The sequence below is a fragment of the Mobula hypostoma genome, chromosome 11 (genome assembly GCF_963921235.1).
Source record: "Mobula hypostoma chromosome 11, sMobHyp1.1, whole genome shotgun sequence".
In the NCBI taxonomy this organism is placed as follows: domain Eukaryota; kingdom Metazoa; phylum Chordata; class Chondrichthyes; order Myliobatiformes; family Myliobatidae; genus Mobula; species Mobula hypostoma.
Genome location: NC_086107.1, coordinates 40187380 through 40206228, shown reverse-complemented (window position 1 = coordinate 40206228; position 18849 = coordinate 40187380). Strand labels below are relative to the sequence as shown.

At 39.9% G+C, this 18849-nt stretch overlaps 1 protein-coding gene across 6 annotated transcripts in view; it reads right to left on the bottom strand.

Annotated features, from left to right (window-relative positions):
• dennd2b (DENN domain containing 2B) overlaps nt 1–18849 on the bottom strand; it is a 521803-nt gene that overhangs the window by 20814 nt on the left and 482140 nt on the right. For all 6 annotated transcript variants that reach the window (XM_063061873.1, XM_063061872.1, XM_063061875.1 and 3 more), the window contains 2 exons: nt 2081–2258; nt 396–437 (listed from right to left, as the gene is read on the bottom strand). In XM_063061873.1, the coding sequence (XP_062917943.1) occupies nt 396–437; nt 2081–2258 (220 nt within the window). The remainder of the gene's footprint in view (nt 1–395; nt 438–2080; nt 2259–18849) is intronic.

Here is an 18849-nt window from a genome sequence, read left to right as displayed (position 1 = left end):
CTTATCCATTATGTCAGGGTTTTTACTGAAACTCAGTAAGCAACTGTGGGATTTCACCAGCATCCCATTGTTCACAGCATTCTAGACTAGCACTCCAATTACACTCTTGCATATCGGCGAATGTTTAATAATCATCTGCACAAATATAATATTCTTGATGATAACGTTGAATCTAAGTTTTCATACAAGGGTAGAACAGAGGAACAGAATCATAAAGCACTAGAACAGACCCTTCAGCCCAACTGATCCTTGATAACCAAAATGCTCCATCCAAGCAGGACCAATTTGCCAGCATTTAGCCCACAACTCTCTTTTAAATCTTTCTCATCCACATTCCTGTCCAACTGTCTTTTAAAAGATGTTTAAAAAGTTATTTATTCTAAAAAAATTCTTACCTGTCGAAGGAAGCGATCGGCCCCTAGATCAACCATCAGTGCCTAAAGTGAAAAAAACAATGTCATTAATAATCTATTCATGGTCCGCAGAATTTCTCACTGAAAATGTACCTAACCCTAATACAAAATTAAAACCTTGGACTAGAATTGCTGCAAAAATGAAGCCTGCTAGTCAAGCCTCTCAGGAAAACCTTATATGATTCTCTGAGTCGTTACAAACACAGAATAGGTTAATAACATGGTTAGTGTACAGATGATTTCTCAATGATAATGATTAGCTAGTATTGCTTCCTGCCGAAGATGTGCAGTTGATATAATTGGCTTCTTCTGGTCTAAAATTTGGTTTTTGATCTAAAATTCTAAATTGTTCGAAGTAAAATTGATTTAATTTGTTTATATCATCCTTTGGTCTGCTTGCCACAATGCAGTCCTCTTTAGACAGAAATTCTGCTAATACACTTATTCTATAATTTTTCATATTCTATAATTGTACTACCCTAATTTCTGTCTAAAGAGGACTGCATTGTGGCAAGTAAACCACAGGATGATATGAAGAAATTAAGTCTATGGTTGAAACTATATTTCAAGCTTTACAATCAAGAAAGCAAAGCTGTTGTATTTAACATTCATACACTCATTGTTGATGCTAGATCTTCATTAAGTGTTGTTGTAAAACAGCGATTCCCAACCAGTGGTCCACGGACCTCTTGCTTAATGGTATTGGTCCATGGCATAAAAAAGTTCGGGAACCAGATGGTTCATTGTCTCTCTATTTCAAGCAGGAGTGTGAGCATCCCATTGATTTTCTGCTACAAAGATTTTCATCTCCACATTCTTCAGCCTTCCAGTTTGATACCATCAACCTCCTCCATCCTAAGATAACTTCAGTCTTCTCCAGCCCAGCCTCAGTAACCTTTGGCATCCAAAATTCTACCGGCAGTCATTCATTACCAGGACTCATTGATCCACATGGGCTTCCACTAATCAAGAGCATTTAAAATTATTTAATAGACTTTAAATACCCTCATGGTATTACCACTTCCCAACTCTGCTATGGACTCCTCAGGTTCTCCACTTCACTCTTCCTACAGCAATCTGGGGCCTAGGTACTGGTGATTTCATCCTAAGTGCCTCTTTTAGAGTTTTCTCCTCAAATATATTTTCTCCTACTATGTTTTTACTTGGCTTTGTTTCCATGTTTTTATTTTGTTCCTTAGTCATTCAGGAAGAATTGGGAACTAGTGCTCAAGTCAAGTTCAAGCACATTATGGAGTGTTTTAGTGTGTGTTACTCTGCCTTTCAAGTTCAATATATTAAAATCAATAGACGGGAAGGTTGGAGCCAGAATACAATGACCTTGCATGAGTAGGGGGGTGAACTTTTAATATATGCAGATCCATGCAAACCATACATCACCTCAACACACAGGCACATCTTTGAGTGCAAATGACATTCTAAGTTTACTCTGGAAGTAAAGAAAGGCTTGTATTCAGAGACCAGTTGTCATCTAACATGTCACTCAATGTGGTACATCAAAGAGATACTAATTGTTGCAATATATGGAAACCTTTGTTTAATTTATGTTTCATTCCTTTCTCGTTGAGGATTTGAAATGGCGGCCATCTTTATTAACTTCCAGCACCACGTGGTATAGGCAAACCAGCTTAACATCTCTGCGGTCTTACCTCTTCAACTGGAAGCTCCTTTAGTTTAGGGAGAGAGCTGGAGAGCAGGCCCACCAGGAAGGGTGTTGGACAACAGACAATGTCGATCATGGAGGACGGAAGCACTGGTATGAAGGTGTGTTGCCAGGAGAATGGATAGAGCAGAGCCACCACTGCATGGGCACAGCTGGACAAAGTGCTATATAAACACATGATTTTAAAACAACAGTTAACTCTTCTGCTCAAAGCTATTGTTAATTGTCTTCTTAAAATATCATCTGAAACAAGAGATTCTGATACTCCTTCAATATATCAGCTTTACACAGAAGCATGCAGTGATTGTACTAAAAGCTCAGTAAGATCAAAATATGCCTCAAATCAGAGATTGTATAAAAGGCATTTTGTCATTTATTTCAATCTGAAGATTCTCACACCAGCCTGAGAAAATATTATGTTAGCTTGATTTCAGGTTTAATTCACAGAAGTGGAGGTTGTTGCAAGTCAAACCAGTTAGTGGGTAGATACTTAACCAGGACACTTGCAGTTTGCTTTAATGACAGGAGGATCCCTTGACTAATTAAACCAAGTGATTTTCATACAAACCAAAATGAAACAAAACATGCTGTATTTCACCTTACTAAATATTTTCCCTGCTGCTTATTGTAAGTAAATTATAGAAGAGTAATATTCTAGCAAACCATTCAGTATAATCATTTATAACCGGCAGTGATGACCTAAATGGCCTTCCATTTGGTATTACTAGGGCTGACCAAAGTCTGTTACATAGACTGAATCACAGGAACATACAAACTGGGTTCAGAATTAGCCGACTCAGTCCTCTTCAGCTTGTTCTGCTATTCAATAAGATTATGGTGGATCTGACTGTAACATCAATACCCCATCAGAGCCTCCAACAATTTCACCCCTTTGTTTATCAAGAATCTATCTACCTCTACCTGTAAGCTAGTCAAAGACTCTGCTTCACTGCCCTTTAAGGAAGAGAGGTTATGATGACTTAATAAAGAAATGTTACCTTCTCTTCATTTTAAAGTGTCTTTTTTATGCTAATTTCCTAGTTGCAGATTCTCCCACAAGAGGAACTACCCTCTCCACATCCACTTCGTCAAGATTTCTCAGTCTTCCACATTTGTATCAAGTCCCTCCTCACGCTGCCAAATCACTACAGATATGAGCTTGGTTTATGCAGTCTTTCTTCATCTAACAACCAACATATTCCAGACATTACTACTAAGCCTTCCCTGTACTGCTTCCAAGACATTCACAGCCTAAGGAGAACAATACTCTACATGGAACACCTGATGTAATTTTACCAATGCCCTTCATACAATTTCTCCTGCAATAAACATTCTGTTAGCTTTCCTATCTACATGCAATATATTCATGCTAGCTTTTTGTGAATCAGGCTCTTGGATACCACATCTTTTTCTAGCCTTCTTAACTCCCCTAACAACCTTCATTTATTCCTATCTTTGTGTTGTCAACAAACTGATCAATTATACCTTTGCTTCCAATTTGAAGTTCAAGTTCACGTTTAATTATTCTTTAACCATTCATGAATACAGACTATTGAAACAGTGTTCTTCTGGGGCCGAGGTGCAAAATACATTACCAACAGCACACTGCACATATGATTATGATCCCTTATTCCTTTACTCAAATTATTTATATTGATTGTAAAAAGTTGAGGTCACAGCACTGACCCCTGAAGCATATCACTTGTTACTACTTGCAACCAGAAAAAGACACATTTATGTACTCTCCAATCTTCTATACATGCCAATAAACTTTTGCAGTCAAATTAACCTTTGATGTGGTACCTTATCAAATGCCTTCTAGAAACCTAACTATAGTACATACACTGTTCTCCTTTACCTCCTACAGAACCTACTTCAAATAACTTTAACAAAAAGTATCAAACATGATTTCCCTTTTGCAAAACAAAAATAATATTTGATTACTTAGAACTTTTCTTTTTTTTTAATTTTATTTTTATTTGGATAAGGAGTTCACAATTATCATGTACTTTTTTCACACATATAACCTTTTCCATTTTTTTATATGTATAAAACTACAATTATTTATACATAGAAACATAGAAAATAGGTGCAGGAGTAGGCCATTCGGCCCTTCGAGCCTGCACCGCCATTTATTATGATCATGGCTGATCATCCAACTCAGAACCCAGCCTTCCCTCCATACCCCCTGACCCCTGTAGCCACAAGGGCCATATCTAACTTCCTTTTAAACATAGCTAATGAACTGGCCTCAACAGTTTGCTGTGGCAGAGAATTCCACAGATTCACCACTCTCTGTGTGAAGAAGTTTTTCCTAACCTCGGTCCTAAAAGGCTTCCCCTCTATCCTCAAACTGTGACCCCTCGTTCTAGACCTCCCCAACATTGGGAACAATCTTCCCGCATCTAGCCTGTCCAATCCCTTTAGGATCTTATACGTTTCAATCAGATCCCCCCTCAATCTTCTAAATTCCAACGAGTACAAGCCCAGTTCATCCAGTCTTTCTTCATATGAAAGACCTGCCATCCCAGGAATCAATCTGGTGAACCTTCTTTGTACTTCCTCTATGGCAAAGATGTCTTTCCTCAGATTAGGGGACCAAAACTGCACACAATACTCCAGGTGTGGTCTCACCAAGGCCTTGTACAACTGCAGTAGTACCTCCCTGCTCCTGTACTCGAATCCTCTCGCTATAAATGCCAGCATACCGTTCGCCTTTTTCACCGCCTGCTGTACCTGCATGCCCACTTTCAATGACTGGTGTATAATGACACCCAGGTCTCGTTGCACCTCCCCTTTTCCTAATCGGCCACCATTCAGATAATAATCTGTTTTCCTATTTTTGCCACCAAAGTGGATAACTTCACATTTATCCACATTAAATTGCATCTGCCATGAGTTTGCCCACTCACCCAACCTATCCAAGTCACCCTGCATCCTCTTAGCATCCTCCTCACTGCTAACACTGCCACCCAGCTTTGTGTCATCCGCAAACTTGGAGATGCTGCATTTAATTCCCTCATCCAAGTCATTAATATATATTGTAAACAACTGGGGTCCCAGCACTGAGCCTTGCGGTACCCCACTAGTCACTGCCTGCCATTCTGAAAAGGTCCCGTTTATTCCCACTCTTTGCTTCCTGTCTGCTAACCAATTCTCCACCCACACCAATACCTTACCCCCAATACCGTGTGCTTTAAGTTTGCACACTAATCTCCTATGTGGGACCTTGTCAAAAGCCTTTTGAAAATCCAAATATACCACATCCACTGGTTCTCCCCATCCACTCTACTAGTTACATCCTCAAAAAATTCTATGAGATTCGTCAGACATGATTTTCCTTTCACAAATCCATGCTGACTTTGTCCGATGATTTCACCGCTTTCCAAATGTGCTGTTATCACATCCTTGATAACTGACTCCAGCAGTTTCCCCACCACCGACGTTAGGCTAACCGGCCTATAATTCCCCGGTTTCTCTCTCCCTCCTTTTTTAAAAAGTGGGGTTACATTAGCCACCCTCCAATCCTCAGGAACTAGTCCAGAATCTAACGAGTTTTGAAAAATTATCACTAATGCATCCACTATTTCTTGGGCCACTTCCTTAAGCACTCTGGGATGCAGACCATCTGGCCCTGGGGATTTATCTGCCTTCAATCCCTTCAATTTACCTAACACCACTTCCCTACTAACATGTATTTCGCTCAGTTCCTCCATCTCACTGGACCCTCTGTCCCTTACTATTTCTGGAAGATTATTTATGTCCTCCTTAGTGAAGACAGAACCAAAGTAATTATTCAATTGGTCTGCCATGTCCTTGCTCCCCATAATCAATTCACCTGTTTCTGTTTGCAGGGGACCTACATTTGTCTTTATCAGTCTTTTCCTTTTTACATATCTATAAAAGCTTTTACAGTCCGTTTTTATGTTCTCTGCCAGTTTTCTCTCATAATCTTTTTTCCCCTTCCTAATTAAGCCCTTTGTCCTCCTCTGCTGAACTCTGAATTTCTCCCAGTCCTCAGGTGAGCCACTTTCTCTGGCTAATTTGTATGCTACTTCTTTGGAATTGATACTATCCCTAATTTCTCTTGTCAGCCACGGGTGCACTACCTTCCTTGATTTATTCTTTTGCCAAACTGGGATGAACAATTGTTGTAGTTCATCCATGCAACCTTTAAATGCCTGCCATTGCATATCCACCGTCAATCCTTGAAGTGTCATTTGCCAGTCTATCTTAGCTAATTCATGTCTCATACCTTCAAAGTTACCCCTCTTTAAGTTCAGAACCTTTGTTTCTGAATTAACTACGTCACTCTCCATGTTAATGAAGAATTCCACCATATTATGGTCACTCTTACCCAAGGGGCCTCTCACGACAAGATCGCTAATTAACCCTTCCTCATTGCTCAAAACCCAGTCCAGAATAGCCTGCTCTCTAGTCGGTTCCTCGACATGTTGGTTCAAAATACCATCCCGCATACATTCCAAGAAATCCTCTTCCTCAGCACCTTTACCAATTTGGTTCACCCAGTCTACATGTAGATTGAAGTCACCCATTATAACTGCTGTTCCTTTATTGCACACATTTCTAATTTCCTGTTTAATACCATCTCCGACCTCACTACTACTGTTAGGTGGCCTGTACACAACTCCCACCAGCGTCTTCTGCCCCTTAGTGTTACGCAGCTCTACCCATATCGATTCCACATCTTCCCGGCTTATGTCCTTCCTTTCTATTGCGTTAATCTCTTTTTTAACCAGCAACGCCACCCCACCTCCCCTTCCTTCGTGTCTATCCCTCCTGAATATTGAATATCCCTGAACGTTGAGCTCCCATCCCTGGTCACCCTGGAGCCATGTCTCTGTGATCCCAACTATATCATAATCATTAATAACAATCTGCACTTTCAATTCATCCACCTTATTACGAATGCTCCTTGCATTGACACATAAAGCCTTCAGGCGCTCTTTTACAACTCTCTTAGCCCTTTTTAATGCTTGCCCTGGATTTGTCGGCCTGCCACTTTTACTTTTCCCCTTTGTACTTTTTGCTTCTACGCTCACTTTACACCCCTCTGTCTCTCTGCACTGGTTCCCATCCCTCTGTTGTGAACTAACCTCCTCACACCTAGCCGCTTTAATTTGATTCCCACCCCCCAACCAGTCTAGTTTAAAGGCACCTCAGTAGCCCCCGCTAATCTCCCTGCCAGGATATTGGTCCCCCTAGGATTTAAGTGTAACCCGTCCTTTTTGTACAGGTCACACCTGCGCCAAAAGAGGTCCCAATGATCCAAAAACTTGAATCCCTGCCCCCTGCTCCAATCCCTCAGCCACGCATTTATCCTCCACCTCATCGCATTCCTACTCTCACTGTCGCGTGGCACAGGCAGTAATCCCGAGATTACTACCTTTGCGGTCCTTTTTCTCAACTCCCTTCCTAGCTCCCTATATTCTTCTTTCAGGACCTCATCCCTTTTCCTACCTATGTCATTGGTACCTATATGTACCAGGACCTCTGGCTCTTCACCCTCCCACTTCAGGATATCTTGGACACGATCAGAAATATCAGAAATACATTCTTAAATACACATTGAGATGATATAAAAGCAAAATAAACATTTAAATAGATAATTATGTACTGTGGTAAATCTAACCTATTAGGCTAAGTAATGAAATTAGTTGTTAAGAAAAATGGTAATAATAGTTTCCATACAACCCTTCTGGACCTTTTCCACTGGTCCAAAATGTTGCATACAAGCCTATATACCAACCATTGTAGGTGTTTATATCCCAATTTGTTCGTGCTTGTTCCTGCCCGCAGACATAATTATCCAATCCCTATGTACTTATTTACTTAATTTTTTCTTTTTTTTTTATCCCTTTCCCAAATCTTTCCCTTTACTTGTGTTAATTCTCTATTTTCCAAAAAAAAACAACAAACATTTAGACTAGGGGTGCTTACGTTAGCAATATTACTGTGTTGATGAGAAGAGCAATATAAATCATTAGGAGAGTCATCTAAAGTCTGCTCGCATTGGGGTTATATATTCAATCCATTTATTCCAGATTTGATAAAATGTTTCTTTTTTAGTTCTTAGGGAGTAAGTCAACTTTTCCATTTTAAATATTTCCAAGATAATTTCGTACCAATCTTCTAATGTAGGTGGTATTGGATTTAGCCATTTTCTAGTGATTGATTTCTTACTTGCCGCTAAGAGGGCCTGCAGCAACTTTATATCTTCCTTCTGTTCAAGGAACAATACATGCCCCAAATAGAGCGTCTCAAAGTTCAGAGGTATCTGGGACCTAAGTACCTAACTAATGTTCTATGAATACCTTCCCAAAATAGACTTAATTTAGGGCAATCCCAGAAAATATGAAAATGATTTGCCTCCTTGGAGCCGCATCTTCTCCAACACATCACATTTGTATCTTTATATTTTTCCTGATATGGGGTCTTGAAGTATCTTATAATGTTTTTCCAACAATGTTCTCTCCAAGTCAAAGAATTAGTCGAGGACCATTGAAAGCTGCAGATTTTCCCCCAAGCCTCCTCTGAAAGTACCAACCCCGCTTCTTTCTCCCACTTCTCTTTAATATACAGTGTATTTACATTTTTAGCATGGGAGAGTGCATTATATAGGCAAGAAACTGATTTACTAGGTATTGAACTGCAAGCCGAATTCAGAATCTTGAAAAATTCTAATTCTACTGTTGATAGGTCTGTATATCTACAACTCTGGTTAACATAGTTTCGTATTTGAAGGTACCTAAAAAAGTCATTATGTTCTAGGCCATGTTTGTCCTGCAGGATTTGGAAACTTTGTAATACTCTTTTATCTATAAATGAGAGGTAGGTTGTAAGACCTTTCTTTATCCATAGCTCAAATCTTTTATCTCCTCTGTTGGGAAGGAATTCGGTATCATATGCACACCATCTAAAGAGTTTTAGCATGTTATTAATTCCACATGAATTAACCACCTTCTGCCATACTTTTAATGTAAGATTTATCCAAGCATTATTAAATTTTTCCAACTGGGCCATCAATCCTTTGTCGGCTATTGAGGCCTGAAGAGGAAAACTGTCAACTAATCCAAATTCTATTTCCTTCCATCTAGCCTTATATTCCCTATTACACCAATATAACAGAGGGGTTATCTGTGAGGCATAAACATAATTTCTCAGGCAAGGAAGAACCATACCTCCTCTTTCCTTCCCTAACTGTAAGGTGTTATATCGAATTCTAGGTTTCCTTCCTTGCCAAATGAAGCGGGAAATCCATTTGTCCCATTCCCTGAATTGATTATCATCCACCTCCACTGGTAAAGTACGGAAAAGATATAATAACCGAGGAAGAATATTCATTTTTATAGTATTTATCCTTGAATTTAAACTTAAAAAGGGGATAAGATTCCATCTATGCATATTTATCTCTGAGATTAATGGCCCATAATTTACCTGTGACAGTGTTGAAAGATCCTTCGGCAGGGTTATTCCTAAATATTTTAATGATTTAGCTTCCCACTTAAGATCGTATGTATCCTGCAATTTTTTGGATGGTGTATAATTTAGGGACATAACCTGCGTTTTCTTTACATTTATTTTATAACCTGATATTTTCCCAAAGTCATCCAACAGTGTAAACAATCCTATAAATGATTTTTCTGGTTCACTCAGATAGACCAAAACATCATCTGCGAATAACGCCACTTTCTGTTCAATCCCTGCCACCTTGATACCTTTTACGATTTCGCTCTGTCTTATTAGTTGGGCAAGTGGTTCAATATATAGCGCAAAAGGGAGAGGAGAAATTAGGCATCCCTGTCTAGTGCCTCTCTCTAAAATGAAGGAGTCAGAGAGGTCCCCATTTATCTTAATTCGGGCTGTTGGGCTGTCATACAGAGTCTGAATTACTTTAATAAACCTTGCTTGAAAGCCGAATCTTCCTAACACTCTGTATAGGAATGCCCAACTAACCGAATCAAAAGCTTTCTCAGCGTCCAATCCTACTACCATTGTCTCTGTCTCGTTCTTATTAACCTGTTCTAATATGTGCAGAGTTCTCCTTATGTTGTCCTGTGTTTGTCTTTTACTTAGAATTTTTCAAATGCACCACTGTATTGTCACCAACATTAGCTTCTAACTTTCTCAGTGACAGATGTTACACTAACTGGACAGTAGATTCCCACTTTCTGCGTCTCTTCCTTTTGAAATTAAGGAGTTGTATTTACTTTTTCCCAATCTGATAAAACCTGCCCCAAATCAGGGAAATTCTGAAAAACTAAAACCAACACGTCAACTATTTCCACTGCCCTGGTGATCGTCACCTACCTGAGTTCAGCCAAAGTCAGCCCAACTCTCGGACAGACATGGCTGAGAACTCTGCTTTCAGTTCTTAATTGGAAGTATTTAATCACTCAGTTACTTAACTAAAAATGATTTCTTCCCAATGCATTGGAGTAATTCATTCAATTGACTAATTTCTAACATTTTACATGAACTCAGCAAACATTTTTTTAGAAGCATAAATATGGGTTTAAATTACCATCACAGTTAGTATTGCTTAGCACAATGAATACAGCCCATTGTTTGTTAGTTATTTCCAATGATGTTGCTAAGTCACTAACAGATCCAGTCATTAGAATGCACTATATGTTAAACTGTTTGGTGTAGCAAAAGACTGTCACAGCAGCTAGCTACCTTAACCAGTATTCTGAAGATCCAATATCTTTCCAAATCAGTGTTAATATCTGGGGTTCCTTAGTGACACTTTTCACAGATATTTTACCAAGAAATGAGAAGGCAGGGAAACAGGTTAAAGCAATTCCCTTCAAATAGTTAAAAGTCACACCTGAAGCTTGGATGAATTATATGTACAGATAGATGGTTCTTAGCTTTACTGACCATGAGCACAAGAGTTCAGTCGCGTAAAACAAAACATACTATAGAAAACAATAATGATTAAAAGAATAAGTGAGTATGTTATTTAATAAGTTATTTTACTGAGCACACTAGAAGAAGCTGGGAGGTCCAGCCAGTTTTAACTCTAAGAATCTGAAAATACTTTACTTCAATGATTGCAGGTCCTTTAACAGCCCTATTTCATGTCATTATCATTTCTCAAGTAATTGAACAAAGATCAGATTTCAAATGATGAGCCTTGCATCAATAAAAGATAAATAACAAGGAAACATAAATGCCAACACTTGAATGAAATGAATTGATCGGCAAAATCAACTTTTAACTTGGTTTCATGAAATAATATTTTGGTTTCCTGGTATGTACAATAATCTCTAAAGACTTAGAGATTATAGATAACGATACAGATAATGTATCAATACCTGTGAGAGTTCCCTATAGAGCAATAATAGATGAAGCAAATAGAATGATTAATGATATCATTCAGCCAGCTTCATCAAAGTCTAGGTTACGCTATTATTGAACAAAGCCCTGATTTAGTGTACATTGTTGATCACAAGAGTAGAAGGGAAATATTCATGTATTGGAGATGGTTCAGCATGCTGATCATTGGCAACAAATCATTGAGTTTGTACAAAGAACTGGAAACTGGGTGTTTCAGAAGTGACTCTTGGGTACATCACTTTTGGAAAGTTACTTAAATGGCTAAAAGACAAGGTCAAATAAGATAGAATCGTTGAATGATGTAAGCAAAATTGCTAAACTGAATGGAAAAAGAACAAACTGATTCAATTGTAACTACGATGCACCAGTTGTTCTTTATCTGTTTTAATCTGTAATTGAGCAATTTAGAAGTCCTTGGAAGCTGACCATAAATTCACTGTTGAACCACCAGGTGGCAACATCCACTAATTCTCTGTTAACATTTTAAAGAGAGTCCTGTTTTTATCTACAAATTGACAATCTTGCTTTTAATAAAGCTCTTAAAAGCTTTTATTCAAAAATTCACTTCACTTTACTGAATTTTGAAATACCATATCCATTTATTATGTTAAGTTTGTGAGCTACACATAATGGCATTTTTTATAAAACTTGCTAATAATAATGCTGATAGCTGGTTCTTCACTTGCGAAGATCAGGAGGGAAGAAGAGACATGCTCATAGATGGCTATGTAAAAATACATAATTGGGTCGCAAATGGTATTTAATTCATGTTCAATAATACCAAAAATCTAGGGACATATTCTAATAAAATGCAGCCTTGTTTTTACCCAGCTTTGACCTCGCAATCATTTCAACACTACTGTGTGGTTGACTTCATCAAAATAGGGTCAACATTTCATCCAAATAAATATTGTGAAACGTAGTCAGGCTGAATCAGGCTATGCAAAACCATAGATTTGGGTTCTTTGAGAGCTAAGCTTCATATCTAGACTGCTTGTCATCCCCAAAGCCATACACATCCACCCACGAAAGATGACCTTCCTCCAGAATCCCTTTATTACATCATTTGCCACTCATATACATGATGTTGGTGTAGTTATTTATTTAGTTAGTTACACCACGCAGAACAGGCCTCTCCGGTCCTTCAAGCCTCATTGCCCAGTAACTCCCGACAACCTGGATTTAACCCTAACCTAATCACGGGACAATCTGCAATGATCAATTAACCTACCTAGAATGTCTTGGACTGTGGGAAGGATGCTGGAGGACCCGGGGAAAACCCATGCATTCTACAGAGAGGTCATACAGACACTCCTTGCAGACCACACCTTGAATGAACTCTGGTCGCCTCACTACAGGAAGGATGTGGAAAACATAGAAAGGGTGCAGAGGAGATTTACAAGGATGTTGCCTGGATTGGGGAGCATGTCTTATGAGAATAGGTTGAGTGAACTCGGCCCTTTCTCCTTAGAATGATGGAGGATGAGAGGTGACCTGATAGATGATGAGAGGCATTGATCATGTGGATAGTCAGAGGCTTTTCCCCAGGGCTGAAATGGTTGCCACAAGAGGACACAGGTTTAAGGTGCTGGGGAGTAGGTACAGAGGAGATGTCAGGTGTAAGTTTTTTATGCAGAGAGTGGTGAGTGCATGGAATGGGCTGCCGGCAACGGTGGTGGAGGCAGATACGATAGAGTCTTTTAAGAGACATTTGGATGGATACATGGAGCTTAGAAAAATTGAGGGCTATGGGCAAGCCTAGTAATTTCTAAGGTAGGGACATGTTCGCCACAACTTTGCGGGCCAAAGGGCCTGTATTGTGCTGTAGGTTTTCTTTGTTTCTATGTATCCTCTTTAGCATTATTGGCTAGCTTACTTTTGTATTCAATCTTTACCTTCTTAATGAGTTTTAAGTTGCCTTCTGTTAAGCTTCCCAATCCTCTAACTTGCCACTATTTTTTGCCCTATTACATGTCCAGCTATGTCTCTTTCCACCTCGAATACCCTTTCAATACAAATCTTTTGAAGAAGCAGATGGCCACTCTTCTAATTCACCATGACTATTTTAATCTCCTCTCTAGCAATTTTCCATAGAGGTGATTTGGAATACTTACCTGATGATTTGAGCTTTTTACCTCTAACTGGACAGGAGTGGCCTTTCCCTCAAATGATATGGACCATTTGATTAAATCTGTTGTTGGTAATGGTAACCACGAAAAAAAATCGGTTACATTTCACAAATACTTTTCACAGAATGAAATGTGTTACCTTTACCTAGTTTGGGGCTTCGCCTGAATCCAGACATACTCAGGTGTTTGACTCTTAATTGTTCTCTGAAATGTCTTCCCAAAGCTGAAGCTCTGGGTCTGAGGATGAACATTAAACATTGGAATTGCCAGTGAATACAGAATCCAGAGTTAATATTAAAACTCCAGTTTCTGTAAAACATATAAATGTATGCCCTTTTAACAGAATAGCTCATAGGCTGTGTCCTTAATTTTTAACTTTAAGATTTGAACAGTTCTGCCGCCACTTTTTATAACTACCATCCAGCAATGTGTGTGGCATGAACAAGAAAGACAGGGCTCCATCGTCTCGTTAAACTAATGTGTCTGCGGATATGCTCCATCCCCTTAAAATGGAACTAAGTTTGCATGCAGAGTTTATGCTCTCGAGTTCATCATCAGAAAATACAGCAAGTAGAATCAGGAGTAAGCCGCACAGGATTTGCCCTGCTTCGACATTCAACAAAATCATGGCTGATATTTTGGATATTAAGGGAATCGAGGGATAGGATGTTTATATTCTATTCCCTAATATCCATGAATCTATAATTCTTTGTCTTGAACATGGTGGCTGAGTCTCCATGTGTCCTGGGTAAAGAATTTCAAAAACTCACTATCACTTGGGTGAGGAAACCCCAAAAGGAAGATCCCATGTTCTGATTGCGAGCTATAGAGTCTGCCAGGGGAAACTTCTACACTGCATCTACCTTGTTCAACCCCAAAAGAATTTTGTATGGTTCAATGCTTCTCATTTCTCTAAACTGGAGGGTATATGGCAGAAGTCCTAAGTTATCCCCCTATTTCAGAAGTTAATTTGGTGATTCTTTCCTACGCTCCCCCTATCACAAGAATCTTAGGTAAGAAGACCAGAGTTATGTGTAATATTCCAAGTCAAATCTCACCTGGGCATTATATAATTTCATACAATTTTACATAGTTTTAGCTTCTATGATCTCAGGAGGCTAAAGAAATTTGGCATGCCCCCCCCCCCATTGACTCTTCCCAACTTTTATCGATGCACCACAGAAAGTACCCTATCTGGATGCTACAGCGCTGCACGTGACTGTAAGAAAATGCAGAGTTGTGGACTCCCCTTTATGAACTCTATCTATACTTCTCGCTGCATCAAAGTTCAAAATAAGTTTATTATCAAAGTGCCTATATATCATGTTGCTTTCCTACCACAGTGTTGCATGTGGATGTGTTCAGTGGTTGGGAGGGCTTTACCTGGGATGTACTAGGCCGAATTTACCTTTTGTAGGATCAGTAAAGCAGCCAGCAAAATGGAAGACATTACCCACTCAGGACTTTCTCTTTTCTTCCTTCTTCCAGTTGGAGAAGATACAAAACCCTGTAAGGTCATACCAATAGGCTCAAGGACAGCTTCTACCCTGTTGTTATATGACTATTAACTGATTCCCTACTACAATAAGGACGCTTGATCTCACAATCCAGCTTGTTATGAGTTTGCACCTTGTCATTTACCTGTGCTACACTTCCTTTCCATTATTGTTTTACCTTGTTCTACCTCAATACACTTTGGAAAGATCTGATCTCTATGAACAGTGTGCAGATCGAGACCATTCATTTAGATAGGAAAGGGAGAGGAGCAATAGCCAGAGTTAGAAGATGAGGGGAGGGGGCGGAGCAAGAGCTGGCAGGGAATAGGTGGAGTCAGATAAGGTGGAGTTAATAGGCAGGTGAACATGGGAATGGTGTCAGAAGCTGGATGGTGATAGATGGAAGTGACAAAGTTCCCAGTGCATACTGAAACAAGCAGAGACAGCCCAGCTTTTCACCACAGAACTGCTTCACTTTTGTGCTTCTGCTAGGCTGTGTCTTGCCAATATGGTCCAGGCTCACCCACCTACTAACTAATAATAGGCCTGCCAATATTCAAAGGTGGCAATCTTTGGTTGCTTATTTTTAACCCAATATCTCAGGAACCAGAGATAAATGTTCTGAGTCTAAAGTATTAGAATAGCAGTTGTGAATTTTAAAGACTGAATTAAATCTTCAAATCAAAACCAGCCTTATATTTCAGCCACTTGACCCTAACCTTTGGCCCTTGTCAACATGATCAAAATACCAGATGAGCACAGAAAGTCCAAGTGTCTATGAATATTCCAAAACGAGAAAATCTGCCGATATTGGAAATCCAAAGCAACACACACACATTGATGGAGGAACTCAGCAGGTTAGGCAGCATCCATGAAAGTGAATAAACAATCAACATTTTGGGCCAGGACCCTTCATCAGGACTGAGAGGAAGGGGGAAGATGCCAGAATAAAAAGGTGTAGGGAGGGGCAAGAAGCTAGCTAGAAGGTGATAGATGAAGCCAGGTGGGAGGGAAATTTCAAGGGAGAACTTTTTTTTTACCAGAAGGAGAAATCGATAATCATGGCATCAGGATGGAGACTACCCAGATGGAATTTAAGGTATTGCTCCTTCACCCTGAGGGTGGCCTCATCTTCGCACAAGAGGAGTCCATGGACTAACATGGTGGAACAGGAATGGGAATTGGAATTAAAATGTTTGGCCACCGGGAAGTTCTGCTTGTGGCGGATGGAGTGGAGGTGCCTGACGAAGCGATCCCCAATTTATGACGGGTCTCACCTATGAAGAGGAGGCCACATCAAGAGCACTGGACACAATAGACGAACCCAGCAGGTTTGCAGGTGAAGTGTTGCCTCACCTGGAAGGACTGTTTGGGGCCCAGAATGGAGGTGTATGGGCAGGAGGAGAACATATAGGGGTAAGTGCAGGGAGGGAGATTAGTGTAGAGGGACGAATGGACAAGGAAATTGTGGAGGGAGTGACCCCTGTGGAAAGCAGCGGGGGCGGGGGGGGTAAAAACACTTTTCATGGTGGATGTGCAGGCTGATGGGGCGGTAGGTAAGAACAAGAGGATCTCCATCCCCATTATGGTGGCAGGAAGATAGGCTGAGCATGGATGTTCGGGAAATGGAAATGTGGGTGGGGGCAGCATCAATAATGGAGGGAGGGAAACTCTGTTCTTTAAAGAAGGATGTCCTCGAAAGGAACGCCGCATCCTGGAAACAAATATTGTGGAGACGAAGGAACTGAGAAAAGGGAATAGTATTTTTACAGGAGACAGGACAGGAAGTGTAGTATAGTCAAGATAAACGTGGGAATCACAAATAAGAGAAAATCTGCAGATGCTGGAAATCCGAGCAACACACACAAAATGCTGGAGGAACTCAGCAGGTCAGGCAACATCTATGGGAAAGAGTACAGTTGATGTTTCGGGCCAAGACCCTTCTGCAGAGACTTCCATCTTAGCCCTTTTAATGGTCTTCCCTTTCTGAATCTAAATGGAAGCCTATTTTTATGTATGGTTACTCTGTCCCTTCATTCCTTACTCTGGTTATCACTACCCATTTCATTATCATACACTATAGCTTATCCTTAACAGTCACGGAAAGATACAGTACAGAAAGAAGCTCTTCACAAACCTTCTGAGCTAACAAAGAACCAACTAATAATCCTTTATTAATTACATTTTTTTGATTCTCTCAATACTTGTCTCAAATCTTCCCAGTTCTATGACTCACTTGGACACCAGGAGTAATTTACTCCTAGTTACCCTATCAGCACACACATCTGTGCAACGTGGCAGGAAACCAAAGCAAACCCACGCAGTCACGGGGAGAATTTACAAATGCCACAAAGACAGAACCCATCGTCAGGATTGAAGGACACTGAGAGGCAGCAGCACTGCTAGCTACACCACTCAGCTGCTGTACACCAGAATCTCCCCCATCTATTACGTTTAAAGCACTAATTATTTGATTCACTAGGTTATTGGCTCCAGCTAAATTCAAGTAAAGCCCAACCCAATGGAAAAGCTTCCTCTTCCTCCTTTATTGCCAGAGCTCCTAGGAATTGAAACCTAATTCATCCACACTAATTTCTAAATCATGCATTCAACTCCCTGATCTTATTGGTGAACTTGCATTTGTCTCAGATAACAATCTAAAGATGATTACTTTGTGAAATATGGCTAAACTCTGACACACAGTGGAACAATCCACACACTAGCATCAACTCAAGCATATTTCCCTTTAACCACAAGAGGTACTGCAGATGCTGGAAATCCAGAGCAATACGCACAGTGTGCTGGATGAACTGAGCAAGTCAGGCAGCATCTAAGGCTGGGAATAAACAGTCGACGTTTGGGGCCGAAACCCTTCATCAGGACTGGAAAGCAAGGGGGAGGAAATCAGAATAAGGATGTAGGGGTGGAGATCTCTCCACACCTTCTTATTTGAAACATCGACTGTTTATTCAGTTCCACAAATGCTGTTTAACAGGTGAGTTTGTGTGTGTTTCCCTTTAAGCTTTGTAATGCAAACAGCACCATGTCTAGGCCAAGTCACTCAGATATATTGCAAAAAGTAAGCTTCCATGAAATCATTAACAAATATTATGTAGAGCAGTGGTCCCCAACCACCGGGCCACAAAGATGTGTGACTGGGCCGCGAGGAAACGATATGATTTGGCGATATGAAATGATATGAGTCAGCTGCACCTTTCCTCATTCTCTGTCACGCACTGTTGAACTTGAACACCACCCCCCGCCCCCCCCAGTCAGCCAGTCCACAAGAATATTGTCAATATTAAACCGGTCCGCGGTGCAAAAAAGGTTGGGGACCCCTGGTGTAGAGGTTAGTCCTGGTGGTGATTTAATGTCATTGATACAATACTATGGGCTAATAATTTTGAATCAGAAATATGATAAGCCACAATTAGTAGATAACATATATCAAATGTTGTGCATTTCGTTAGAACCAGAATCATAGCTGATCTTTAAATGGCAATTTTCTTTCTGAAACAAAAACCCAGAACATGTGATAAACTCAAAAATGCCATGGTAATTTTGACGGTAATATTTGTCACTTTGAAAATATAAACAGAGATTATTTTTAACTTAGAAACATTCTTCACTCTATTGGAAAATCACAAATGAGGAAAAAGATAACATACGTACTCTAGAATACAAGCTCAAGTCCAAATTTATTTCCATTCAACAGTATACATGTACACTGCCAAATGAAACAACATTTCTCCGTACCAACAATGCAG